Raw genomic sequence first — 27,997 nt, 5'->3', positions numbered from 1 at the left:
CAGTGTTGGGTGTTAGACCATGCAGCTGCCACTTCCCCTCCTTTCCGGTCTGGTAACAGCACCTCCCATGCTCCAAGTATTGATGGGTGGCTTTTCTTTTGTTCTTTTTCAGAAGTCAGAGGGCCACACCTCTCCCACATGATGGACAGCCAAATGAAATGTCTCAGGCTCCAGTGCTTATTTCCTGCGCTGACCAGTGAAGCTCCACTTTATTGTAAAACATTGTGCTTTACCTAATATCCTAGCCTTGTCTTTACCAAGGGAAGCTAGTCAGTCCATATGATGGAACTAGAGACTGCAATAAAGTGCTTATTGCTCTGAGTGGCCCAGAATTCACTGGAAGCCAGATGTTAGCAACTTGGGCCAGGTCCTCAAATTGGAACCCAGTATGTAGGCGGGTGATATTGTCTGTTAAAGAACTGAAATCGAGTGGAATGATCCCGAGCTTGCTTTCTATTGAAGGCTTTTAAACAGTAAACAGGTGGTTGGTGTGAAAAAGGCTGCCTTTACTGTTAGCTCACACAGCATCTCTTTTACCAACCAGAGAGTACGGCAACTAGTTTCATATAATACCTAGTTATTCTAAATGAAAATGGAAAAAAAAAAAAAAAAAAACCAACAAAAACACTGACGCACTGCACTAGTTACTATTAGATATTCTTAGTCATTTTTGTACATGAAGATTTAAGTTCTAAGATGGTTTATATTAATAGGTTATGCCTACGTTTATATTGTAGAATGAATTTAAAACCTGTTCCAGAGAACTCAAGGCAGCCTGGACAGATGTACCATTGTTAGCGGTGTTTGGGCAGCCACGAGGTCCAGATGTTCTGCACTTTTATATTTGCCACCGGAGTGGTAGAGTTTACTGGGAAAAGTTCTGACAGGCTACGTTTGGGTTTGTTTCTTTTTAATTTAGCTTTGAATAACCAGGATGATGTGCATTAGAAAAAGGAGTGGTGTATGGAAAAGAAAATACTGCAGATAATTGACTTGTCTTTCATGCCTTGGAGGGTTCCTTTATTTTTGCATAGATATCTGAGCGACTTGGTGAAATTTTCCTGTAAACAAAAAGTACTGCAAATGCGTTTTTCAAAAGTGACCTTAGTATTATTTCACAGTTCTGAAAAACTTAAAACCATGACTTTTCGATATAGTGTACACCAATACACATACCTTTTACATTTTACAGACACTGGCATTGTTGTAGTTACTATGCACAGTCCAAATCAGCTTCAGAGTTTGCATAAAGGGCCAATTACAGTTTGTGTTGGTAAAGTGGAAAGCTGTATACAGTTAAACTAAAGCTGAAGAGTAGCGTTTGACTGAATTCAGACTACCAAACAGATCCATCTGCCAGTTTCTGTCTCTGCTTGTGTTGAATTTTTGTGCTTTGCTCTCATAAATACATCCCAAAAGCAAGCCAAGTGTATCACTTGGCCTGTTACTTTCACTATCCTGACTTACACTATTGTATAACCAAGCATTGATTCCTACCAATAGATGCAAAATGATCACTAGTAATTGATCTAAAGCTACAAATTCAACAGGGTACTTCTTCTATAGCACAAGATGTTTCCCTACTTTTTGCATTGTAGCACAACAATTTACCAAATTGGACTCCAGCAATAATTTTCTATTAGTCTTCGTCATACCGGCTGAACTTTTGATAGTATTAGATTGAGTTTGAAGTTCTTTGAATTAAGTCTTTAAATGATGCGAGTTTACATCATTCTATCAGGCATTCTTATTTATACTTGACTGAATTGATAATGTGTTTTGGGGTTATTTTGTAACTAATTTGATGTAATAGCCATATGGACAGTAACTATTAATGCTTGCTAGGTTTAGCCTTCCATTGTAGTTAAGTGAAAGTCTCTGGTTCAGTGTCAGGAAACAATATACAATGTACCACATCAGTTTTAAGAACAGATTAAAGGTCTGACAAAAGGCAGGTAGCTGGGGAAGTGTCACTGAAACAGCACCATCAAGGATGCATGTGTTGAAAGGAGGGAACAACTGAAGAACAACAAAATTTACAAACCAATGAGTCAGTGAAAAGGCTTTTTAAAAAATTCAGGTGAATAAATGTCTAAGAGTCCCTAGAATGCCATTGCAGCCTATGGTGGTATTTTAAATAAGATTTTATTAAAGTTTTATAAGTTATTTTAACAAGACAGGAAAAAACTTAAAGACTTAAAACTTGTGGGTCACAGCAGGGTGGCTGTTGGAGTTTTGGACCACTTTATAATTAGCTGAAATCCAAATATGTTACAGTGCAGGCCGTTCACGTTGACAATGGTACTAACTTATTTCTCTAGAAACCTTTAGAGTAGATATATTTTTGTCAGAGCACCCCATCCTTCCTCGATTTAAATTTCAATATTGTTCCTGGAGATATTTCTGTATATTAATGGTACCTTTTTTAAAAGAAACAGAAAATTACTTTTTTCTATATGAATTAATACTTACTTGATCTGCTTTTCCTTGACTTTCCCTTAGAGAGGGGGTAGGGTTGGGTCAGTTTACTGGATATGACTGTTTTCAGATACTTATAAACCTTTTTGTAGATATGCTTAATTTTTAAGCGATTAGGCACTGAGAGTAGCAGAAATCCTGCAAAGCTTTATAGTTCACTAGGCATTTGCCTTTGTTGGTTCTCTGAGTGATGTCTTGATTTGAGTAGCTAGAATTTTCCCTGAATCTACTAGAAAGGGTATCAGTATTTTCAGGTAACAAAGTCTGTTAGCACAACAAAAAACTTCAGACCAATATCTTACTGTATTGGGGTTGGGTTTTTTCCTTGTTTGTTTTGTTTTAATTTTTATTAATTTCAGCTGCTTTCATTTTGGAAACTCTTATTGCTATTGTGTGTACTTCAGTATACCAGCAAACACTGTTACCTGTTAACACGTTGTCCACGAATGCCTCTAGAGAAGAAATTGTTGCACCTTATGTATATCTCAAGCAAACCAAAATATGATGCTTTTCTGCTTTGTTTATTCTGAATATGTTGTATCATACTTTACTGAACCCATTTTAACTTAGCTAAAGCTATCAGTATTTATGCATTTCACATTATTTTCTGGATCTGAACCTGTGTATAAATCTTTCTTTAAAAAAAAGACAAGCATTTACTGTAGTTGTGCTCTGTGACTTATCCATGGGAGGGGGGAATCTTGTCTCAAGTGTAAAATGCAGTACTGTCCCAGTTTTCCTTGGCTTTTATTTATTTAGTCATCTTTGATATTTCATAGTTCTGAGGCATACAAAATGCATTGTTGTAGCTGAAGCTACACATCTAAGCAGCTGGGAGAAAATGACTGTAATGTCTTCTTAATTGTTCTAGTACTGTATACAAATATGGGAAAAATGTTCTGCAGAACATTTGAGATGCAGATTCTTATCCCCACAGTAGGCTATTTTCCAGGTATTAGACCAAATCAGTCAAAACTCCATGATCTTACAGGTCTTTTCTGACTAAATGATTCTGAAAACATCTATGGAGATTACTTAGTGCTCTGCTTATGGCAGTAACTACCCCTTGAATGTGCTGTGATTTCAGAAAAGAATATATTTATTTAAGATGACTGAATGCTCTTTTATACTAATACAGTATCCCAAAGTCATGAGCAAGAGACTTCCTGGTAGTTTGGGTTTCTATTTTATAGCATTGGTGCATGACTTTTGAAATTAAAGTGATAAGCATTGTTGGAATGGGGCACAAGAACAAGGGACTGGTAGAAGTGTGTGGATTTGTGGTGTTTAAATTCCAGCTTTGGTCTGTATTATTTGGATGAAAGCTGCCTTTGTAGCACAAGGCTGAAGAGCATTCTGCAGTTTGTATCAAGTAGAGAGTTGTAAGTTATGTCAGTACAAGGGAATGCCTTATAGTTCGGATGCTGTCTTTTGCAACAGGATATTAATTGAAGCAGTTTTAATTTCCACTGCCTGTTTAGCTACTGTACAGATACTGAACCAACTGAAGGCAAGTTATAGACATGGGGCAGCTAAGAGAGCATGGAAGGAAAGCTGTCCTTTATTCTCAGTATGGCAACATTATGGCAACAAAGGGGAATCAGAACAGAATTTAGATTTGTATATATGTGTGTGTGTGTGTGTGTGTGTGTGCACGTGTGTGTGTGTGCCTGGGTGTGTACATTCTGCAAAAAAATGATGTAGGAAAACCAGAAACATGATGGGTCTACAAGACACTATAATGGATGTCGACCCTTTTGAGTGCACTCCCTTTTTTTTTGAATGCTGAGTCTAATATGGCTACCTCTCCTAAAAGACTACTTTTGTTAACTTCCATTTGCTTTCAGGCTTGATCATGTAATCTTCTTCGCCATTGATATCATTTGTATATTGCTGTGTGCTTTATTTTCCAAGAGCAACATTTATATAGCACAGACACCATAAAGGCTGAATATACAGCGGTAGCCAAACTATGTTGCTGGAGCATTTTTGTTTAACCTCTGCCACAGTCATAGGGGTTGCAGGACATGGCCCGCTAGCTCTGCTTGATTCAGTGAGATCAGTTTCTGTAACAGCAGAAGGTGCAGTGCTCGTGGGGTGGTGGACTTCTGATGTTTCCAGAGGTGTCGAGTAAGCCACGTGCTGCTCTTGAAACTTACTCTGGAGTTTATGTTTGCAGTCCTGATTTCGCAGGGAAACGTAACTGTGCAACATATGTGTTGTATGCCCTACGTTATCCATTAGATGCTGTTTGTTTGCTGTGCTTGTTTGATAGATTGTAGACCTCCTAGGTAACTCTGCCATGTTTTCCGATACTCATGGCATTCTCCTTACCTTGTACATATTTCCAAACTGTCAACTACAGCTGCCAGGATGCTCAGGCACTTCAGGACACTGAGTGCCATGAACAAGTACATGTTTAGGCTGTGAAAGCGTTGCCTCCTCCCCTGAACTCCCCAAGAAGAAGGCACAGTGAAGTTCATGCTCTCACTGAAGTACTACCATAGTCATTTATATACTCAGTATTTTATAGTGAACTGACAACTTTGAAGAAGCTTATGAGATGGATGTCTATTTTATGTTCCCCCACTAATTCTTTTATGGCAGAAATCTAGGAAGACTTGACATGAGATCTCCACTCAGCAGCACACCCTAAGCTTAGGCTGGAAACCCTCCCGATCACGGACCACTATGCTCTGGGAGTTAAGCTTGGGCTTGCGTGATGTTCGTGGGGGAGGCACATCATCATCATGACCTAGGGCCTTCATTGAGGTGGAATTTTAAAGCGACTGCAAATAGCTTAACATTTTGTTGAGTTCTTCCAAAGACTTACATTGTAGTTTCTGGGTCTTGGCTGTTAGCATACACCAGCAGACCTGCACTGAACTCCACTGGAAAAACCACGGTTCAGGATACCTAAGCAGGCTCCCGAATGTAATGGTCTAGTTTGCTCTTTTCACGTCCACAGCTGAAACCTTGTTTGCCCCTCAGTACTGCTGTCCTCCAGTGAGTGGTTGGGTCTTTGAGGGCAGCAAAAGCAGGAGGGGCATGTATGTGCATGTGTCTGCACGTGTGTGTACATATACATGCACACGTCAGAGTGCAGGGACTTCAGCGTGTACTCTGTACAAGAGTGTTCCCATGTTTGCTCATAAAACAACTTGAAGTTTCTCAGATGATAGTTTTCCAACTTCCTTGCTAGATTTTGGTATCTTTCCTTCACATTACACGCCATAAGGTGTGAGTTTCAAAAATCACACCTGAAAAAAACAGAACCTGTTAATCTGGATGCTACAAAAACCTTTCTCAGCAGTGCTTGCTTTTAATAACCAGTATCTGTTGACAGTTTTAACACAACTGATTTGCTATGATCTTTCTTCTTGGAGCCCAATCCTTCAACTTCTATTCTCACATGTATTTCCACTGAATTTTGACCTAGTGTTTGGTTTTATTCTCTCCAAAGTGGGTTGTAAACATGCCTTACAATAGTTCATCTCCATCAATGGTGTAACAGAGCTACTGCCTTCTTAGTTGTGTCTAGTTAAGTCAATAAGCACATTTATAAAATGTCATATTTTATTCAAGAACCTCTAATTTGAGATTTTTAAGTGCACATGTTAAGTCATGTGTATAACATGCTAAAGTACATTAAACTGTGATAATGAAACTGAATAAAAATATTTAATAAAATATTTGAAATATTTGATAAGGACCTTTAAATAGATTTCTTCATGTTCATTCTATTTTGGTTATCTAGCGTGTGCCTGTAAACAGTTTCCCATTTAAAACTAATGATTGCAAATAAATACTATTCAAATGGAGCTTCTTTGATACTTCACCTGCTTTTCCATCAAATGATTGTTTACTTTAACATATGGCTGAGTTAGCAGTATTGCAGAATTTGTTTTTAGCTACAGTATGAACTTGTTGGGGTTTTTTATATTTAAACAAGCTCATTTTCACCTGAAAATGGAAGATGCCAAAACCCAGAGATGGATCCTCAGAACTGTAAGCGGTAGTTTTCTGTCAGATCATCCACTCAGCTTCTACACAATGACTGTGAAGATGTCACTTATTTTGCAAAGAACTTCTGCTCAAGTGTTCTTCCTTACATGTGTCTATACTGGGAGCTTCCATTTTATTGTTTAAAACTTCTGAGCCCGGTTCAGCACTGTTGACATTGTTTAGAAGATCCACAGATCCATTCAAGTGCCCCAGAATTCTTTGGACTTACATGACATGAAGATGGAAATTGTGGGACAGAGAGAGCCAGGACTCAGTGCAGTTAGGCTTTGGGAGAAAAGTTTGCCTTTTCTTCTGAGCTTTCTAGGTATCTACTTCATGTTTCTGGATTTTGTCTTCTTTGCACAACTGGGAAGCTTGTTTATAGTCAACAAAGATAAACGAGAAGTCATTCCACAGAAGACCTTGCTATGTTTTCAATCTTTGGACATAAAAGAACTTAATTCAGAAATGGTTTCTCTTAGAAGTAAGTATCAAGTGACATCAATGTTTAAACTTAAAGGTAATAGGTTACCACTACTTTGGAAACTTGTTTAAACCAGGAATCTGTTCTGCCCATATATTTTACCCTCTTGGGGCTTGAAAATTAGACTGTTGGGGATCTTCTCTTTTTCTGTCCTTGGATGCCTGAAACCTCCTTGATTGCAATGTATTTTTTGATCACAGAAGACCCCATAACAGACTTCATGAAGCCAGTAGACACTGGCTGTTCACATGGGAGCAGATCTCCTGTCTCTGAATCAAAAGCAGCAGAAGGGAAACTTAGGTTTGTGGCTTTTTTTTAACTATGTGCCATTTACTCAGGAAAGAAGAAATGTATGCAATCTTGCAATGCCTTCACTAGGTGTGCATCAGTAGCTCTGCAAAGAAACGCCAGGAATGGAAAAGCTTCAGCCTTTAAGGCCTGTAAAGGTCATGGGGAAGGGGAAGGAAAGTTCTGATTCAGTGAGCAAAAAAAGTGGAAAAAATTTTAAGAAATACATGTTCTGTCAATATTGGATGCGCAGTCAGGGACCTTGAAGTCACTATTCACTTTTTTTATTACTAAATTACCTTAAAACAGTCATCTTCATTCCTCAATGCCCCATCTTTTCTCCTGTGCTCTCATTTTGTTCTTCCAACCAAAGACCTGCTGCATTCAGCTAATTCTCAGTGCATCTAGATCATGTTTGTTACCCAGCTCTCACTCAAGTTGCTTTTTGCAACTGCATTACACTGACTCTTAACTGTCAGGTAAGGTAAATTTCCACTAATACTTCTGGAAAAACACAGGGTGGAAATTCAAGCGATTCAAGCACCATGCTTTGCTAGACACTGGTGTTCTCCCCTCAATAGCATTTGTTGGGTCCCTTTCTTTGTTCATCCGGCAGTTTTTTAATGTGCAGCTAACCCTGCTTTCAGAGAGACTTTTTGTTCCTACAGTGTGACAGCATGGAGTGAGACACACAGTATACCTGGGCATACAGGAGCCTTGCTGTACACCAGCTCATGGGGCTGTCCATTCTCCAGTAGGACACTAGCACTTTGTAACAAAATACGAGATGCGTTCCTATCTCTGCTGCAAAGTTCTGTTTTGTTTTGTTTTCTGAAATAAAACCTGTAAGATACAACATCTACCTTCTTATCCAGTGTCAGATTCTTTTGTGTGGACTGTTCTTGGCCCAGCAACAGTAAGAAATTGAGCTCTAATACAGTTGTATTTAAAATATACTTGAAATTTCATCAAGGCTTTATTGGTTTTTTTCCTGATCACAGAATCATTAGGTGTCCAGCAGAAGTGCGCTGGACTGTGGTGTCGCTGCTGCAAGCCCAGCTGAAACTCTGGTTGAAAATCCAGCCTATATAAAGTACAAAATACAAAACATGTATTCCATATGGAGCAGCAGTTTAGCTTATTCGTCAGCCTGTGAAGCAAGATGAGCTAATTGAAATAGACTCAAAAATCAAGCTAGCTGAGTCAGAATGACAGGCTTAGCATTGCAGCACACTAAGACAAGGCAGGTGTTGCCATCAAACAACATCCAATTTAAGAGAACAAAGCGGGGTGGAAAGAGAAAACCTGAGCTCCTTCCAATCCAAAAGAAGTTTTTGGAACACATCTTTGGAGTACAAGTTCCACATATGGCCCACCAAAGGCTTCCCAGTTGGAGCAGACCATTAGGCTTCAGTCAGACCAATCTGAGTATCAATTCCCTTCCTTCCAAGGGTGGGTTCCCTTAATACCTGGTCAGCACCACTGTACCATTTTTAGGAGTTAAGGAGACTTTGGAAGTCTGTCAGTCCCTATCTGTCAGAGTTTAGGATTCTTGTTTTTGGTGTCAGTGTCGAGTAATAGTTGATTTTGTAATGGCTCTGGAGTTCATGCGTTTCCGGTCTTGCAAAAGCAGTGTCATTGATTCAGGCATGCCATTGCCATTGGCATCGGTCAGAGTGACATCATTTGAAGCAGATTCACTGTGCATCTCTCTCTTGACAGACAGACTGCTCCCTGTTACGTTCTGAGATGGTTATCTGGTTTGGGACTCCCAGCTGTGGTGTTTGTCACGAAGCCGGGCTCTGGCAGGGAGAGATTCTTTCACTACAAGCCTCTCCTCTTCTGAATGGCAAAAAGTTTGTTAATGCCTCAACAGCTTTGTGCGGGATCTGTTCTTTGCTGCAGCTGCTTAGATAGATTTCTGTAATACAAAATGAAACAAACCCAGCTGGGAACTCGATGGTGAAGTTGGACTTTCATGAGCTTCCAGGTTTCAGTAGGCGGCACAGAGATTGACAGGTTGTGGCAACAAGGCTGTGTTTCCTTTTGTTTGGAAGAGCAGTGTTTTCTAACGGAAGTAAGGTGGCAGGGAAATTACCATCACAGCAGATGGACAATTCATTGTCTTCAAGAGGTTCCAATTTCAAGGGCAAGGTTTGCCAAGCAGTCTAAAATAAAGCAGAAATTGCAGTTGAAATCTGTGGCTTGGAATGGATGCTGTGTTTTGCTTCAGTGACTGTAGCAATAACTTTCCATTTAGAAGTAATGTGTGAGCTGCTCAAGGGGTGATGCCGTTCTAAACCATCCCATTCACTCCTAGATGACAGATGTATTTGGCACATGGTGTAAGTGTTGCTAACGAGTGCTTCCCTGCAAGTACATCATAAATAATATCAAGTGCTCATCATTGTTTTAATCAGTATTTAAGAAAATTCTTCTTGCTGTCTTCAGAAAATACACTGTGCTTGGCTGGCACAGGGCATAGTTTTACACTGGAAAGTAATGGAGGGAAGCATTTGCTCTCTGACTGTTTAATCTTGGTACATAATTTTTTCCAAACATCTTTGCTAGTAACTGTAGTGTACCACATTTAGGACATAGCTAATTGAGCTCTGGGATGTTTCAAAGTGAAGGTATCTACTTACTTCCCATGCAGAAATCCATGCCAGCAAGGAAATCTCTTAGTGATGAAGGGTTGCATTTTTGAAATAACTAATTTATGAGGGTTTTTCTCACGATGCATGTCCTGGGTGAGAACCTTGAAAACAGCATAATACACAAGAGTCAGTATAAAACCAGTAGCTTCATATTCACGGATTCTGTTAATCTGCAACTAGTTTAAAGAACCTAGACAAAAAACCAGATGTGTGCTGTTCCACTTGGACACAGTGGTTTCTCTAGCTAATGGCCAAGAGTTGCCAGCAGGGATTTAAAAGCATCTTTAATGATGAGATAAAAATGTATTCTTAAATAGAAATGTCTGGACTTTTAGACCACTCAGAAAATACTCAGTGTGCTTTGCAAGATGAGCAATTTTTGTGTAGTTTTGATTAATAAAACCACAAACACAGCTATTTCAACAATCTTCAGATAAATAGAAAATGGCAAATGTAGTTTTTTGGATGCTGTGAGTTGCCTCAGACCTAGATGGGAGTCCCTTAGCAGCACTGGCCTGTCACACTTGACTGCTTGTGGGAGGATGTGGTGGCATGGCTGGAATGTGCATCTGTATTCAGCATTAAACCACCATCCCATAAATCTCAGCCGCTGGAAATCTGTTTCCATCAAGATACAAGGGACATAAACAGCATAAAGCTGTTTAAAAATCACAACTTGTTGGGTTTTCCACTTTTGTCAAATCTGCTGCCCCACTGCAAAATGCTTTGTATGTGGTAGAGATGGATCTTTTCCTTGGATCTTTTCCGTGGTTTTCTTTATGTTGCAGGAAGTTGGGAACAAGCTTCACTTGCCAGTCTTTCACCTTGCTTTTCAGTCATCTTGCCTTTCTCACCTCTCTTTTTTTGAGAGGCTGAACACTTGGTAGACATCAGTAGCAAAACATCCCACAGATTTTCAGTAGGATGGACAGTATCCCACACCTTCCCAAGCTACTGCATAACTCTGAAAAACCCACAGCGTTTTTTTATTAGTATTTTAACGACAATTTTCCTGAGCCATGGCTGTGTGTCAAACACAGCTTCTGCAAAAAGATAGGCACAGGGAGGTGGGATCCTGCTGGGAAGTTGATAGAGCAGCAAAGCTGGGCTCCCCAGGCCGTTTTTGAAACCTTATAAATTATTTCCTCCTCCTAACAGTTTGTTGTGAGAATAGATTCACCGTTTTTGGGAAATTGGCCTGGTTCATTTTTTATTGCATGGCTTAAATTCACTTTTTTTTCTAAAAGCCAAACCAAACCCTCTTCAGCACTGCATATTAGACTACAACGTTCACATGAACTCATGCTAAGCCTTAACTTGCAAAATAAAACTCTTACCACATTTCTAAATTTCTTTATTAGAGGGGGAAATGACAATCCCCAGACAATTACACTTTTTTCTGCATAATTACTGAAGAAATCTTCAGATCAAATAAACACCAGTTACCTTGCTCATACGGCCTCACCTAAGGCAACAAGCACACGTGGGGGAAGCCTGTGGGGTCAGACATGCAGCATTATGGCTTTCCCTCCAGAGAAAGCACCCTGGCCATTGGGAAGCTGTGCAGCAGCCCCACTGCATCCAAAGGGATGGGATAGGGATGCCAGCTGACAGATGCTGCAGACAGCTGCAGCCCGAGTTGCACCTGCAGGACTCACATAGCCAAGGGCTCTTGCCCTGCATGTCTTGTCAGTTTGTAAAATGCTGCTTTTTATTTCTGTGTCTTTCACCTGCTTGTGTTTGAAAGCTGTTCTAGGCACTTTGTATGAGAGAGATCATGTTGGGAGAGCAGTTCCCTGCGGGTTTGAGTTGTTGCAGTCAGAGATTGGCAGTGGAAGCACTGGATACTTGCTGTTGTAAACTTCATCCATCTCCTTGAAATACTGTTGTGGTTTTCTCAAGGCTCTGTGCACAGGGCATAATTGCTGATGCAAAGACATTTTTATCCTCTTGTTATTGTTACTGAACACTGCTTTCATCAAGAAACATGAATTGGGAAAGGATGCCACAGACTTTCACAATTAAATCTGTCACTAGATAGTCTTTTTTCACTCATGTGAAATTTATAAATGGGGGGGGGAGGGGGATTAACTCAGGGTGCAGACAAGCCTATAAGGAAAGACCAGCACCTCCATAAATCAAGTTCTGCATTTTCTGCTTGTGTTTCTATGGTGAGAGTGGGTCAGCAAGTTGCTGAAGTAATTGCTTACTGCAGAAATGGTGAGCAGATGGATTCCCACTGCCATCCGTAGGTGAGCGTGGCCGACCACTGCACCTGCTGCTGTTTGTTCACTTCCTTTCACTCCTTGCAGGTTGACTGCTGTTATGTTGCTGCATTAATTGTGCACCATAAGCCAGCTGAGAGGAGCTGGGGGTGGGAGGTCAGCGTTGGGCACTCGTGTTAGAAATGCAGCGTCACACATCATCATCGCAGTAGTGTTGCTATTTCCTAAAGGTCTTTTGTCTTGATGTTTGTGAGTGCCTGTTTTAAAATGGCCCAGGCTCCAAGCTTGACTTTTTTTTCTTTTTTTTTGCTTTGTTTTCTTTTTTTTTTTTTTTGAGACAGAGTCATGTTTCATGTAAACCACATAATTTCTTTGGGCTACTTGTAGCAGATTTTAAAAACCAGCTGCTCTTTGATTGCCCAACCCCTGCAATCCATGGGCAAGAACCAGCAAAGGATATTTAAAAGAGTCAGTGGTTCTTGTCAGTGTGGGGATTTCTTGTTCATTACCAACTTTTCAGCAGATCAGTCCACATTTTTCAAGATTGAAAAAGGCTGAAGGAAAGCTTTCTGTGACAGCGTTTGAAAGTCAGGGTGAATATTCCTGTGTGTTCTTCTTGGTTTGCTGCTCCCCATTTTTATCTTTTTTAAGGGTGACTGTATAAATAGACAGAGTTTTGGTGGTGTGTGAGGAAAGTGTAAGCTGACTCTTAATAGGATGTCTGAAGTGCTTGTGTGTGTTCCTGGACAAACAGCAAGCTAAGGCAGAAAACCAAACAGACAGACAGGATATTAAACACATCCTGGGTTGTGGCAGGATGAGATCTTGGCAGGATTTGCTTGGTGCAGAGTCACAGGGCCAAAAGGGACTTGGAGACATCAGCTAGAGAATTTCCATGGCAGGTTAAGCTATACTTAGCACAGACCTGAGAGGTGGATGGGTGGGTGTTGAACTTGTCCTTAAAAGCCTCTAATAGTGGAGAATCAACCATTTCCCATGCTGTTTTTTCCAGTGTTTGACTCTCTTTTTGAGGGTGGTTTATTCCCCCAGTGCCTAAGTACAGAATTTTAGGGTATAGGAGACGAAAACAGTGTCCTCAAATGGCATTAGATAGAGGAGCATTTTAACTGTTTTTATAAATGCAACTTTAGAAATAATGGTCAGATAAAATCTGAGACAAGATTTTCAAGGAGCACCAGCCCAACTTTGCTCACCACAGGACTCCTCCATGCCTTTGAAACCCTCTTTCCTCGAATGATGTGTCAGGTTGATGGTTAATAGCCATATCAGAGAGGTTCAAAGAGACCTTTCTCTTCGTGCTGTGTTTTCTATCCAGTAGTTGCCTTCAATTTTTTTTTTTTCAGAGTTCAGACAGTGAAAAAACAGAAAACCAAACCAAAAAATCCCTAGCCCCAAACCAACCCAGCATGCCAGCCTTTTTCCTTGGTACCCTTTTCAAATACTACAAGGCCATCAGTAAAGCCATATTACGAGGAGGAAACCAAAAGAGAACAGCATCCATTTCGTTAGGCAGTGCTTGTGCCAGCCACAGCAAGAGGCTGGAGAGCCAGCAGGGGCCAGAGCCTGCCCTTGGCCTACAGCTGTCCTCTCTCCGCTGCCTCCTGCCTTGGAAACAAGCCTTTTTCCTGATTATCCTCTGCTGGGATGCTGCTAGCAAGGCATCACCTGTGCTTGCATCAGGACCCCTGCCTGGGGTCTCATCCAGCCTCTCCCTGGAAGACATGGGAAAAGCTGCGTGCAATGGTGTTGGCAGTGCAGGGACCGGGACATCCCCGGGTCTCTGCTTTGAGACAGAGACCCATGGCTGTGCCTGCAATCCTCTCTCCAGCTCCAAACTAGGACTAGTGGAATAATTCTGAAACGCTTAGGAGACTAATGGAGCAAGGCCAGTGTGCTGCAAGAGCTGTGCACTCCCCTGCTGCCTGTGCACCAGTTTACCTGGGGCAATGCCACAGTTTATTGAGGAGTCTCTGAGGGACAGACCATGCTGAGAGCCCATTACTGGGAATAGGCATCTAATGGGGAAGCAAAGGGGAGAGCACATACTGCAGGCTGGGCAGTTGCCTTCATTTTCTGTCTGTTCTGGCTTGTCAGGAGGCTCTCTGCCTGGACTTCTGGTCACTGTGCCTGCTGCCAGGGCAGGGGTTTGCTGTACTCACCAGAAGTTGCAGGCTTGCAAGAAATGGTTTGGCAAACTTCTAACACTCTAGTGGTCCAGGCACTGGGCAGAGATCGCCCCAGGCACACTGGCATGGGCTGGGACCCTTCTCCAGGCCCACCAGCCCTGCTCTTCTGCATCGCCACACAAAGCTGGAGGTGGGGAAGGCAATGGCAAAGCCCCCGGCTTGGGCAGCATTAGTGCCTCCTGCAGTGCCTGGCACCCCTTGTAGCCCCACACAGCCACAGTCATGGCCAGTGGCACTGCCCAGGGCTGCTGAGGCTGCTGGGGTGCTCCGAGCACCGGCCCTGCACAGCCAGGGCTCTGTGGTCTCGCAGGGAACAGCTGCAGGTGGTGGCAGAGGAGGCGTTCAGTGCCCATTGTTTGCTGTGGTGCCCCAAGGCCCCGTTGAGCTGCTCCATGTGGTGGTACAGAGCTGGGCACTGACACCCAGGGAGTCACAGCAAAGCAGCAAGGGACTGGGTGCTGTGTTGAAGAGCTGAAACAAGTGGTACAACAGGACACAAAGCAGAGGCTTCCTATGGATGCTTGCTCCAGGTGACATCTGGCCCCAGTTATGTCACCACAGCAAGGAGCTTGGATGGATGGGGGACCCAGGTCTGTTCAGTTCCAGTATGAGCCTTTGATGAAATCCCATGCCAACTGTGTGCTGACCAAAAACTGACTTTTAAGGGCAGTATTGAGAGAGAAAATATTAATGGCTAAAAAGGAAAGGGGGGCAACAGAGCAGTTTAGAAAACGCAATTCCCTCAACAACTTTGTTTTTGGAAGAACTGTCACTATAAAAGGGGAAACCAAGCTTGTGGGAGGGATGAAATTATTTTCCCCAAGCCCAATAATCAACCTGGCAAGGATGGCTTAGTGCTAGGAGCTTTTGCTCCTGTTGTCACACACAAACTGTGAAACAGGTGGATGCCTATCAGGCTGCACTTCAGTTGTGAATTAACCAGCATGTTCAGTAGTCCTCGGCTTTCACCATCAATATAATCTTTAGTGATGCCTGGAGAAGGAAAAGTGTTTTCTTCCATGTTTCACAGTTTCTCTCCTGCTCTGATAGACTCTTAATCCCTCGTGCTGCCCCTCATTTTCTCAGTGCTGCTCTCCTCTGGGAACCCTATCTGGAATAAGCAAAACCAGGTTACAGTGGAGACAAAAGTGGCAAAAAAAAGTTGCACTTTGCAGGAGATCAACCAGATCATGATTTCCAAATTACACCCTGTTACTCAGTAGTGAAAAAACCACAAGAGCAGCCAGTACAGATGAGTATTCAGCTGATTTTATAGTGTAATTTCTTCTCACTTAAAATTTGTACTTCTTTTTTTCCCTTCTTCTGAGCATAGCAAGGTGCTTCCCACATTTTCCCTGCTGTTGAGTATCAGCAAGTGCTTTGAGTTTTTGTAGAGCTGCAGAGGAATTACAGAATTGAAAAGTAACACTGATCCTGTTACCCTTGCATGCACAAAATTCTTAGCAAAATACAAAAAAAAGTCATTTCTCTTGTGTTGTGCTTGCTCGGTGTATGTCAAAAGCAAAGCGAAGTCTAAGGGCATAAATAAGGTGAAGTGATGCTCTAAGGTGGTGATGCAGGGAGTGAAGTGACTGAGTTTTAAGCAGTGTCCCTACACAGTGTCTTTCCTGATACAGGCAGAAGAATTTACATCATGCACCATAAAGCTCAGCTTCCAGCTTTTGTGTGCACCTCTCTTCTTGTGGTACTTTCCTGCCTGCTCCCAGTGGGTACCTGGATGAGACAAAGAAGGATACCTGCTGCTTGGATAGCTAAGATTGCATCTGAGTTCACATGAAATACCAATCAGGAACTTTGTAGCTTTACTGTTTTGTAATCAGAGGTGCAGAGGGCAATGCTAAATTCAGCAAGGATGTGTTTGCCTGGTGGAGTGCACATGGTAGGTATGCTCATAGGTACCAGCCATCCTTCCTTCTCTAACACTGCAAATACATCCTGTTCCATCAGGGCATCCTTCTTTCAAATACCTATTTTTAAGCTCCCCTATCAAAATGTCATAATTATTAGGGGAAACTTTATTTACTGCCACACTTTTCTTGACACGTTTTGTGCTTTATCAAAGATGGCTTTCGTTGAGTGTGTGCTGTGTGCTTTTGGCCAGATGTTGGAGCTTCCACTGGGGGTTGTTTCTGCCAGTGGCATGTCCCTGGCTGGGAGGTCCAGGGGAGCAGAGTGGTCACTTGTGCAGGTGGGACCATGCTGAGTCCCACGGGCCAGATCCTGCTTTGGCAGGTTGTCAGGAAATGAGGCAGGCTGTGGGGAATACCCTCAGCACTGGTTTGGTACTTGAGGCAGAGCAACTGCATATCAGGGTGTGATCACTGATTTGGGAAGAGGCTTCTAGAAACTCCCATGGCAGGGAGTGTGTTAAGTGACATCTGTGTCATCAACAAAAGTGGTGTAGTATCTCATGTTAGCAGCCAGGATTGGGCTGAGAACAAAGTGATCTTGCTTACAAGAGGGGCCTTGTCCCTCCATCCCTGTTTTCAGGAGGAAATCCATTGGAAGGGGTGCCTGTCTGCATGTGCGTGCTCCCACTTTGCCTTTGTCAGTGGACCCCAAGACACTAACAGGGAGCACACTGGAAAAGGGTGGCACAAAAGGCACCCTGGGCCTTGCCAGGTCCTCACGGTGCTCCTTGCAAATGTCTCTCCCTTCCTCATCCCCTGCTGGCAGCTTGGGCTTGGCTCTGGGCAGCAGCAACAGACAGCACTCTGCTCCCTGCCCTCTGTGGGGAGCATGAGGCTCAAATAGCCCAATTGGAGATTTGACCAAAACGTGTTAAGAGCATTTCCTCAAATAGTTTTAATTTTAATAAGTCATATTTAGTAGCCTTAAGGACACTGGCTATGTGAGAGGAAAGGGTTATGTCCTGAAAACAAAGTTGGATGCATGGGTGCTGTGTGAAAGGCTGCTGAGAACTTGGTGTGGGGTGAGAGGCATCACATCTTCCTTAAGACAGAGGAGCCGTTGCCATGTGGTTGAAAAACGTGGCAGAGCTGACAGGAGAGAAGCACTTTGACTGAGAAATGTTCTTTTAGATTAAACAACAAAACTCTGCATGCACATACAGACTAGATCTTCATAACGCGGCAGGCTTTGACAGTGTACTGCAGCATTATTGCTATTTATAATCGACAATTACTAACACTATAATCCAGTAAACTTAGTGGTAGCAATTACAGCAACATAAATAGCAATCCAGATGACTAAAGGCATTGCTGTCAATGCAGGTGGCAGCTATAGCATTAGAAAAAGAAGCTGGAGGGAAGATATCAGGACTCAATATGTGAGCTTGGGTCTGCTAGTCTTTTATATACCATTTTTAATATACTTCCTGAAATGAAGCTTCAGAAAGGTACACTGCCTCTTTAAAATTAGTCTAGGAACTACAGGTAGTTCACATTATTTTTAAAATAATAAATCTCTATATATATCTATATTAAAATATATATGTATACATAAGTTGGCTAGCCTACCTTGTGGAAAGGCTGCAGCTAAACTAAGTCTGAGCTAATATTGTATTACCATGGTCTTCTGGTTTGTAGATAGCCCTTCCTTATTAGATGAGGTTCTGTTCTTGCTCCACAGAAGGTGCCTGTGTATATAACTCCTTTGTATTGCTTTCTGCAGAGTCCCTTATATATTTCTTACTACTAATGCTGTGTAGAAAAGGAAATCCAGAGATTTTACTACTGATAATTAACCATATAATGGCCATTAGCAAAATAAAGATTTAGTTGTTTGGGAAACAGATTATTTATATTGTGTATGGTTTATTGCCTGATAACTTGTTTGGTGACTGGATATTCTTTTCCTCCTCCTGGTCCTTTTCTGCTTTTTCCAGCTATGGTGTTTACTCCTCACTTTGATTATCTAGCAGGCAATAAAGTATATTGTATGTTTTGAAGCCAAGTGGTGTGCTCCTTACTCGTGCACCGTGGGGAGCAGCTGTCGGTGTTGGGAGCCGGGGCTGCTGCGGGGCAGGAGGCAGCTCTCCAGCGTGGCTGGCACCTCTCCAGCTGGAGCAGCCAGGGCCCAGGCGGGCACCAGGACAACAACCTGGCAGTTCCTGCTCAAAGGAGGCAGCTGCAGCCAGGAGCTGTCATAGCCCTGCTTCCTCGGCCGTCCCTAAGGACATGAGGAGACCGTGTGGACACAGAAGAGTCACTGTATGTCTTCTGAACTCATAACCGCCCTTTTTACTTCTCTGGCATTGTCAGCAGTGGCAGTGGCAAGTACTGGCACTGGCACTGGCAGCTTCTGGCTCTCTCGACAGCCTCATGCTGCTGGGGTTTCACCCTGAGGAATGGATATGGGCAGAGCTCTGTGCTCATGCCAGGCTCAGGTCCTGTAACAGCAGGGGCACTCTGTGCTTTCCTGCACACAAGGCAATGCCTCCTCCATCCCCAGCAGCTACACAGGCAGGCAGCGTGTGCTGAAACACTCCAGGCAGCACACTCACACACGTGTCAAACAGCCCAGACATACCTGGTCTGCTTGTTTGGGGCTGCATCGATTTGGTTTGCTTTGCTTTGAATGGGGAGCCAAGTTCTGCACAGCAGTTCCTCCCTCCTGACACCTGGGGGACTTTTTTCTGTGGTTCAGAAATTTCACTGCCAGATGCAACTGGTGGGAGTGCACCTTTGGCTGTGTTTGCAGGAGGAGCACATCCTTCTCTGCTGCATTCCTTCCTCAGCCTGGCCACTCAGAGGCCACCTGTCACCTCCCAAGGGGACACAGAGCATCCTCCCTGCTTTGTGCTCCCCTCAGCAGCCCTAGTGCAGCACGAGGGGCTGCAGGCAGGCCACTCACCCAAAAGCTGCTCTTCTCCAGGAGCCAGGATGTAGGTGCATGGCCCCGCTGCACTCAGGGGACAGGGGGAGCAGAGTAAACTCACCTCCCACTAAAGCTCCTAAACAGCGAACAGCTTTGGCATCTGGGGAAATGAAGCTGCTAAAAAACTCAGCCTTTATCAGTCAACATCATTTTCTGGTGTTTGTTTTGCCCCATTCCACCCTGAAGCAAAAGGTGAAATGGTGGCACTGCTTGTGCAGAAAAGGTTCCCAAAAAGCAGTAAAAACCTCTCATTTGTAAGTCAAAACAGAATTCTTTTGTTTCAGTTCTGACGTTCACATATTTTGCTGGTTTTTGCATGGGTGTATGTGTGCATGCTATATATAAGTACACCTTAGTCCATCCTTACTAGTAATTTAAAATTATGGAATTATTCCCTGGGTACTGGTGCTCTAGATGGTGGCAGTTGTGATCACAACAGTATTTTTACAGTTTTGCATTTGTGCAGCCCTGCTGGAGCTCCTGCCTGAGCCCCTCTGGTCCCTGCACGATAAGCTGGCTTTCTTGGAGAGAGGGGACAGGCACAGGTTGCTGCACATGACCCCTTGCAAAGTACAAACCCCCAGTTTGGTCCTCTATCATCTGCACCTCTCCTGCTGGGAAAAAAAAAAGTGCCTTTTTTTGTGTTAATGTAAGTATCTAGGGATTTTTTTTTTTAATTTTTTTTTTTTTTTGGCATCAGCAGAGAAGATGAACCAGAGACTTGCATCCAGGAAATGCCTGGCTTCATCTTGCTGTGCTTGCTGCACCATGGGGGAAAAAGATCATTCCCATTTCTAAGCTGTGGGGCTTCTGCCTTGGACCTTGACCACCCCCCAAATGCTGTTCTTGTGTCCTCAGATGCCTGTGCCAGGAATTGGCCTTATTTGCACATCCCATGGAGAAATTAGTTGGTGAAGTAGGCAGCAGCAAAGCTGGTGGCTCTGAGTGGGTACAGCAGCCCACAACATCTATATTCAGCAACTAATAAGTACTGGAGAAGTCTCAACTATGAAGCATATTTTACATGCATGTGTCTATATTGTATATTTTTTCCTTTTTAAAATTGCTTATTATGGCATATTTATGATTGACAGTTTGGGCGGGCGGTTCTTTTCCATAGTGCAAATTGGAACTCAGAGGTTTTCTTGCCAACACAAATGAGATGTACAAAAAGAAGGGCTGCTGCAGGTACTCGGGGAGGTTAATGCCTTCCTCTCCAGGTTAGTCCAGCTGGCAATCACAGGGACTGTTCATACAAACAAAATGAACCTTGTGTTTGTGCTGGGCCTGGTGTCCTCAGAGGAAGCCCTGGGCAGCAGATGCTCCCAGGTTTGTGGAGGGAAGGCTTGGGTGTGCTCTGGGCCCCTCCAGAGCTGTGGTTTGTCAAACCCCACATCTTCAGCCACAGACTGGTGCTTTTCTGTCATTTGTTTCACCATTTGGTGACCAGTTTGAACCAGCTTGCCAAAGCCAAGGTCTTGCACCCCAGAGAACTAAGAAATGCTTTCTTTCAAGCTGATTGAAGGCTGACAAATGGTGGTGAGGAGCTTCTTGGTTTGGGTGAAAGCAGAGTGAGTCAGAGAATGACCCACAAGGCTGTCCCAACTCAGTGGAATCGGCAAACAGCGTTGGTTATCAGCTCAGTGGTCTCAGGACGTGTGACTGGCAGGGTTAGGGAGAGGTGCTTCAATTAAACCAACTGCTTTAGGGCAAAAAATGGGCACTGTTTCATCCTGGGGCTCAACTGTGTGAACATCCTCACAGCTCATGGGTTTCCATCTGCTGCACAGGGGCTGGGTTGACAAGACCCTTGAGGCAGGGACCTGCACCTGTGGCTCATTGCTGACCAGCCAGGCCCCTCTTTGAGCAGCCAGATCCTCCAGGGTGGTTGGTGCTGAAATGCTTGCACTGAAGGGAAGCTTCGAATCTGTGTCATTTTAAATAAATAAATAAACAAATAAAGCTGGGCACCATGAGCGATTTGGGGCAGGAATCATCATTATCCTCCTCCTCCCCCTTACTGCACATCATCAGCTTCCTCTTCGTTTAGATAGATTTGAAGACACACTTGGGCTGGCACTTAATTGCTTGTCATAAGGACAATTAAATTAATTAAAAGCCTGATACTGCAAGGCACAGAGAGGAGCCCTCAGTGTCACTGGTGCTCATAGATGTAAAACCTCAGCCAAAGTGCTCCACCTTTTCTGGTCCTAATTTCTCCCTAGCTAACCAGAAGGGGTTTTTTCGCTAATATGTCTCACTCGTTGTACTTCCTTGAGCTTCCTATGCTATAAATGGTTGATACAGAGTCTGTTCTGATGGCACACCATGAGATTTAAAATGCCATGAGAGAGGAAATTTGCCTGCAAACTTTCAGCAATTCTTTTTTATTCAGACAGAGTTGGGGAAAGGAAAACCAAATGCAAATATTCTCAGTGCCAACCTTCCCTTGGAAAGGAAATCTTGTACCAACCTGGGAAGAGGGTTTTTCTCCCAGGATCTCCAGCAGTTGTACACAGCAGGAGGGATGGAGAGCTCTGTAGTGTCTTACTGTGCTTATGCTGCTTTTAGTTAATGAGTTTTAACTGTGCCAACCTCCCAGGGCATGTCAGCAAGTCATGACCTGGTGGCAGCAGCATGCTGGTACTCATCTCTCCTGTCATCTCTCCTGGTGTCCCTGTTCCTCAGAGGCCAGTTTTGGCCCATACCACTTCTCCACCATCCACCCAGAGATCTGTGATTTGCACAGGAAGGCAGAGTTGCCTCCCACCCAGAGCCCATGAATCACTTTGCCAGGGGTCTGGAGCACCCCTGTGTGAAAGCAGAGTGACAGAAACCCGGCCCTCTGCCAGGAGCCCTGGGCTTATTATGGCCTGCATGTCTCCTTGTCCAACAGTGAGCTGCTGGTCCTTCAGTAGCTGTGGGGTCTTTTCGACAGGCACTATTAAAGGGGATGGCAGGATTGATGGAAAAGCCCCAGCCACGTGGCAGAAGGCAGCATGCCAGGCAGCCATCAGAGGGATTTAAGTCTCCCAGGCATTTCTTACTCCTGTTCTTCCTGGGAGGGTTGCTTTTGCTGCCCTGCCCTAAATGCACTTGCACTCAGTGGAGTTTCACCACAAGAGAAATTGGCCTGGCCTAGCCCCTGGTTTCTAAATCTCCAGAACATTGCTGTAATTAAATAACAGTCAGAAAAGATCTTTACAAGCAGATCCTTTAAAGGCCAACAGGAAATATTCCTATGTATTTATGTGTAATAGAATGATTCCCTTCCTTTGCATATTACTGAAAAAAACCCCAGTGTATTCCTAAGTCATGGACTTTTAAGGCAAATTTCAGTTGTCTGAAAAGTGTGGATTAGTGGTATACTTGATTCATCCTTTGGGGGCTGGAGTATGGTTGATTCATCACTACAGCATTAGCTGGGTGTTGAATGTCCTTTTCCTTTTCTTCTTCCCCCAGCTGGCTGCATGTCTAGTTCCTGGTGATTTTAATAGGAGTTGGACCTGCTAATCCCTCTGAAATGTTTGAAAAATCTCAACCTCAGTATTTTCCTTAGGGAAACACGCAGAGCACAGGGATGCAATGGCTGAAGCCAGCAGCCACCCATTTCTGATGTGCTTTGCTTTCTTCTTCCAAAAGCACCAGGGCTGGGTACAGCAGTCCTGAGAAAACACCAGTGAAGAAGAAAATTAAACTTGGAGGGAGGGGAAGATCCCCTGCAGCACAGTGGAGGTGTCTGCATGAGTGGAAAAAAAAAGGAATAGGGAAGGGGAAAGGGGAAGAATTCCCCAGTGGGAGTTCAGTAATCCTGATGGAAGGTTTATGCCTTCAAAGGCTGGGACTGCAGAGCTGCAATGGGTGTGAATCCCCACCCCTGCAGGGTGCTGCCACCCCCACTGCTGCCAGCCCCTGCTCCAAGCCTTATCCCTATTTTCCAGGTGCCCGTGTGAGCACTGGCATCTTGTAGAGTAGGACTAATCTCCTGACCGAGCCACTTAGGATGAAGGATAATGCTTCCTGCTTTTCCCTGCTCCCTGGCTCGTGCTCTTGGCCCCACAGTTTTCTCCCTGGTCAGGTCAAAAAGGGTTCTGTGAGTACTTTTCTGGAAAGCTCTCCTGCTTTTCTGTGCTATGCAAGTTTAATTAAATTGATGTGGGCTGAGGAACCACATCCACTACCTGGAGCAGGGAGTATATTCATGGTCTAACAAAATAAAACCCAACAGGTTCTATTAATTCAGTAACTGTGTTGCTGAAAGGCATAATCCCAATTATCTAATTACTGCTCTTTTTTTATTATTTTACCCTTTCCATGCTTTGGTAGGGAAAGGGTGAAATAACAACAGTCTGCATCCCTGTTTCTTTGGCAGGAGATGGACACCAATGGTGCCATTTCTTCCTCCTTGGTCAAGAGCCCATCTGAGGCTATTTTTTTACTCATTTTATGCAGTCTGGTTCAGCAGTAGTTTTTTGGTGGGTATTTTTTGTTCGTTTTGGTGGTTTTGTTTTTTTTTTTTTTTTGGTGGTGGTGGTTTTTGTTTGGTTTTTTTTGTGGTTTTTTTTTGTTTGGTTGGTTTGGTTTTTTTAATTTTATTATTCGTCTGCAGGTGTAGTTGCATGCTGATCGGGTGTGACAAATCCTTGCTATCATTTCCTTGCACAAAGCAAGGATAGAGTTAAATGCAAGTTAAGCCACAGTCAGGCAATGTGCTCTAACAGCAAAACACAAGGTGAAATCATGTCCAGACTGCCCAAAATGAATTTGTCTAAGGCTCCAGGCCTTGTGGCACTGAACTACTGCCTGCCTGGAGATGTATCTTGTTGCAGAGGTTTAACCCAGTTCCTGGCTCTGTCCCTCTGTCTCAATGGGCTCTCACTCCCCAAAATGTTTGACATTAGGGATGCCTCCAATGGTTTCCTTTTGCCAAGCAAAGTGTTTCCCGAACTAGATCTGATTTTGAAGCAGATTTTTTTTATTTTTCCTTTTTATAACTAGCCACCAAAGGTAAACCACCTCCCATTACCCAGAGCACTGAAAGGAGGGGGACAATGACACACCCCTCCCACCTGGCTCATCAAACTTTTATCAGTTTAAATTGCCATAAGCCTGGGGAGATGTTGGGTATTTCTCAGTTCTCACTGATGTTGCTCCAGCTCTCAAGAGTTGTTAAACTGGCACCACTCAAATTCATGTAAACCAGTTTCCTTCACCCTCAGCCCTATTCCCCAGACTTCTTTCAGCCAGCGAGGTGATCCAGGCTGAACCAGTGCCTGAACATGCAAAGACTTTGCCTGGCTGGTAGGGGCAGAGTTCAGCTACAGCATTTGGTGGCAGTGCAAATATTTACAGCAGCCCTATGGAGGAAGCGGTGGTGCAAGTGGAGCCTCCCCTGACTGAAACACTTGAAGTGTACGTGTACATGCAGCATTAAGAACCCAGGATCTGAGGCTCAGCTCTAGCTTCATCAGTTTTTGACACTGCAGTCAAGATTTAGGGGTCATGCTTCTGAGAGCAGCAGCAGATGTCAGGTGTGACACTGGAGGCACCCTGGTGTTGCTGGGAGAGGGAAATGCTATTGAGCACCTTCCAGGCAAGTCTAAAATCAATGCAGAATCATGAAAAGTAATGCAGCCCAATCCAAAGTTTTCTTTTAATTTTTAGCTATTTAGGAAATTCAGTGGTTCTCAAACTGTGTGCCCATAGGTTATGGGTCTCCTGCAGACCCAGGCAAGCCAGTGATGCTTTTCATGTAGTACATACTTGTGTGAGTACACTCCCATCATGGTGTTAAAGCTGCTTGTATCCACAGGCACTGGGTGCTGTTGCAAGCTAAGCCACAAGCAGCTCTATCCTGATGTCCACACCAAATATTATTCAGGTTATATCATAGGTAAGCACAGTAGACTTGGCCCAAAACACCCAGTAAGGGGGGGGGGGCGAATCCCATTCAAACCCAAGGGACCCCTTGCAACCACCAAATTGTACCAGATTTGCTGCAGAACTGGTGCACTCAATAATGCTTTGGCTCATGCTGGATCCTCCTGGCAGGGGGATGTGGGGCATGTGCATTAACTTTTGTCTGGCATTTAATGAGCTGGCACCTCTGGGCCAGACATGCACCAAGGGCAAGCCAGCTCTAAGGAGGACATACAGGATCCTCCTTTGGACATCTTTCAGCCTTGCATCTGCCCAGGACCTTCTGTCATGTGCACGGGGACAGATGGACAGACTACACCCAGTGCTGTGTAAAACCCCTGAAACCTCAGTACAGAGGCAGTGACTCAGCTGTCTTGTTTTAGTTCATTGCAGAAAATTACTTGCTAATGAGTCATTTGATAAATCACCCATATCTGACCTTGTCCTGCTGCTTTGCCTTGTTGGCTGAGTGGGAGGGAGAGGGACCGTGGGGAGAGCCTGCATGGGCTCAGCGCCTGTCCAGGAAGGGCCACTGGGCCCCCAGAGCAGTGTCACTCACCCATGGGTGCAGAGGAGAGCCAGAAGTCCAGCCTTCCCACCCCTCAGCAGGTGCACATACACACACATCTCAGTCTTTAAGTGCAGACTGTGCTGCAGAAAGGGGAAGCCAAAGCCCTGTGTGCAGAGCTGGCTTTGAGCAGTGATAAAACCAAGGGCAAACGCTAGCCCAGGAAAATAAAAACTGTGTTTTCTCTGGCTCCTTCCCAGGATGCTCCCACCTCTGTGTGCTGGGGTCTGGTGTGCAAGCAGGGAGAGAGGCCCCTGGCTGGCTCTGTGTGCTCAGGTCACAGGGGCTGAGCAAGAACAGCAGCAGTGGTGTCTCCACCGGGACTGTGTCACTGTGGGGCCTTCAGCTGCAAGTCTGGGCTCTCTTTTCCTGCTGCATCCACGTGGTGTTAGCACATGTGGAGTCCCCAGCACTGCTAAGTCAATAAATGCAGCAGTCTCTGGAGCAGCTGCTTTTCCTGCAGCCGGTCTATTGCTGTTCAGAAGAAATGTTATTTCTAACTAACTGCTCTAGGGTTTTCCTACGCTGCCTCCATGGAAGGTTTTTATCAGATCACATATTTATATCACATCAAATATTTGTTGTTTGAGAAGGGCAGGGCTGGTGGTGAAGACCCAGTGTCTAACACCACCACGAACCAGCACCAGCAAACATCATTTGGGAGCCAAGGGAAGAAGATGAAGTTGAAACCACCCAAATGCCCTTGCAATGAGGGAGGGAACTTGCTGTTTCAAGGAAACACAACTATGAACCTTGAGTGATACCCAAGTGCTGCTGGGACAGCAGGTGAACATTTTGAGGAGCCCCCACCCCCACATGATATACCCTGAGCAATCTGCAGGGAACTGAAGAGAAGTTGTTTGCAGCTGCCCAGGAAGCAAAAAACCTTTCTTTTAAAACTTTAATTCGTAGTTTAAACACAGCTTGAAAATCTGCCCACAGACATTGTAATGTTTGGTGGTGTTGAAGCTGGATGAGGCCATGGTTTAATGCCAGCTCATGGAGGGAGGGTGAGAGAGTCAGTGAGAGACCACCCTGCCTTTGTCTTCACATAAACAGAAGAATAAAAGCAGTCTAAGTAAGAAAGAGAGATCATTCACTAAAATATTTGCCTAGAACAGATGGCTCTGATGACTCAGACAAAATACTCCCCCTGCTACAAGCCAGCTGTAAAAGAACCGTGGTTTGCCGTTTAGGAAAAATGACACAGCGTGGTGAAGAGCCTATCTAGGAAACATGGAGGGGGGGGTAAAAAGCACTCACATGTCCCATTTAAAAATTAAAAAGGTTTATCTGGATCACTTCTCCAGTCTAGCACCAGCTCGGTAGTGCCTGTGTGCAAGGATGGGGTGTGGGACAGATCAGGGATTGATTTGTTACTCAGCATTTTTTGCTTTAATAAGTTAAAATAAATGAGAATTTCTGAGCAGGTGTTTTTAAGCTGCTTATTTTAATCATCTGAATTTAAATTTTGGCTCTATTTTTCTGCTTCCCTAAAGAAATGGTGGTTTTTCAAAAGCTCAGGGCTTCTGTTCAGATGATTCACTCTGATGCAGATACCATCTGAATCAAAACAAAGCACGGATCCAACAACCACACTCACTAAGGGAGAATTAAACCACTAAAAACAAATTTTAATGGGTCTTTATGAGTAATCACGACATTTTTCCCCAATTGCTCTCTTCTAGCTTTTAGTAGATACAATCCTCTGCATAAGAGAATTCATGTCAGTTGGAAGAACATTATTCTCCAGGACAAACAGCCTCTGGAGGCAAGATGGGCTCTGCTCTCCCAAATGCATGGACTGGTCATTAAAATGTAATGCTGACCATCCTCCTCCTCACAGGATGGCTGTGGGCCTTTCTGGCACAGGAGATACATAGAATTTCAGAGGTTGCCAGGAAACAACACTGTTTTACTTTTCCTTTTGTGAACTGCAGGCTGTACCCAAAAACAGGAGCCACAAACCACTGTCTTCATGATCTCTCATGATCCAGAACTCTATTTGGCCTCATGAATGGGTCCTCAAGTCCCCAGTCTTCTTCCAGCCAAAAGCACACCTTGCCCATCCCAGGAAACACAAGGGGTTTGGGTTTTTTTCCCTTTCCATGACAGGTACTGTATCCTTCTCCCACACTTCCCCACCTGTAGTCATGTCTATCCCATCTTGACAGGAGGTTTTTCCTGCAGCCTAGCTCCCAGAACAGCAACATCCATCCTGGCAATCTGATTACCATTTTTATAGATCTCTCTGACCTGCTGCAGGCTGAGAGGAAGCCACGGGGCTGCAGCGTGGCGCTGCAGAA

General features: G+C 44.0%; 1 protein-coding gene across 13 annotated transcripts in view; it reads left to right on the top strand.

Annotated features, from left to right (window-relative positions):
* Positions 1-18,275, top strand: part of BBX (BBX high mobility group box domain containing) — a 152,620-nt gene extending 134,345 nt beyond the window's left edge. For all 13 annotated transcript variants that reach the window (XM_039557701.1, XM_039557688.1, XM_039557683.1 and 10 more), the window contains one exon: positions 113-18,275. In XM_039557701.1, the coding sequence (XP_039413635.1) occupies positions 113-200 (88 nt within the window). In that variant the 3' untranslated portion in view covers positions 201-18,275. The remainder of the gene's footprint in view (positions 1-112) is intronic.
* The last annotated feature ends 9,722 nt before the right edge of the window (positions 18,276-27,997 follow it).

The sequence above is a fragment of the Corvus cornix genome, chromosome 1, assembly GCF_000738735.6.
Source record: "Corvus cornix cornix isolate S_Up_H32 chromosome 1, ASM73873v5, whole genome shotgun sequence".
NCBI lineage: Eukaryota > Metazoa > Chordata > Aves > Passeriformes > Corvidae > Corvus > Corvus cornix.
Note: the sequence above shows the minus strand (reverse complement) of the source record. Positions and strands in the feature narration are given on the sequence as shown.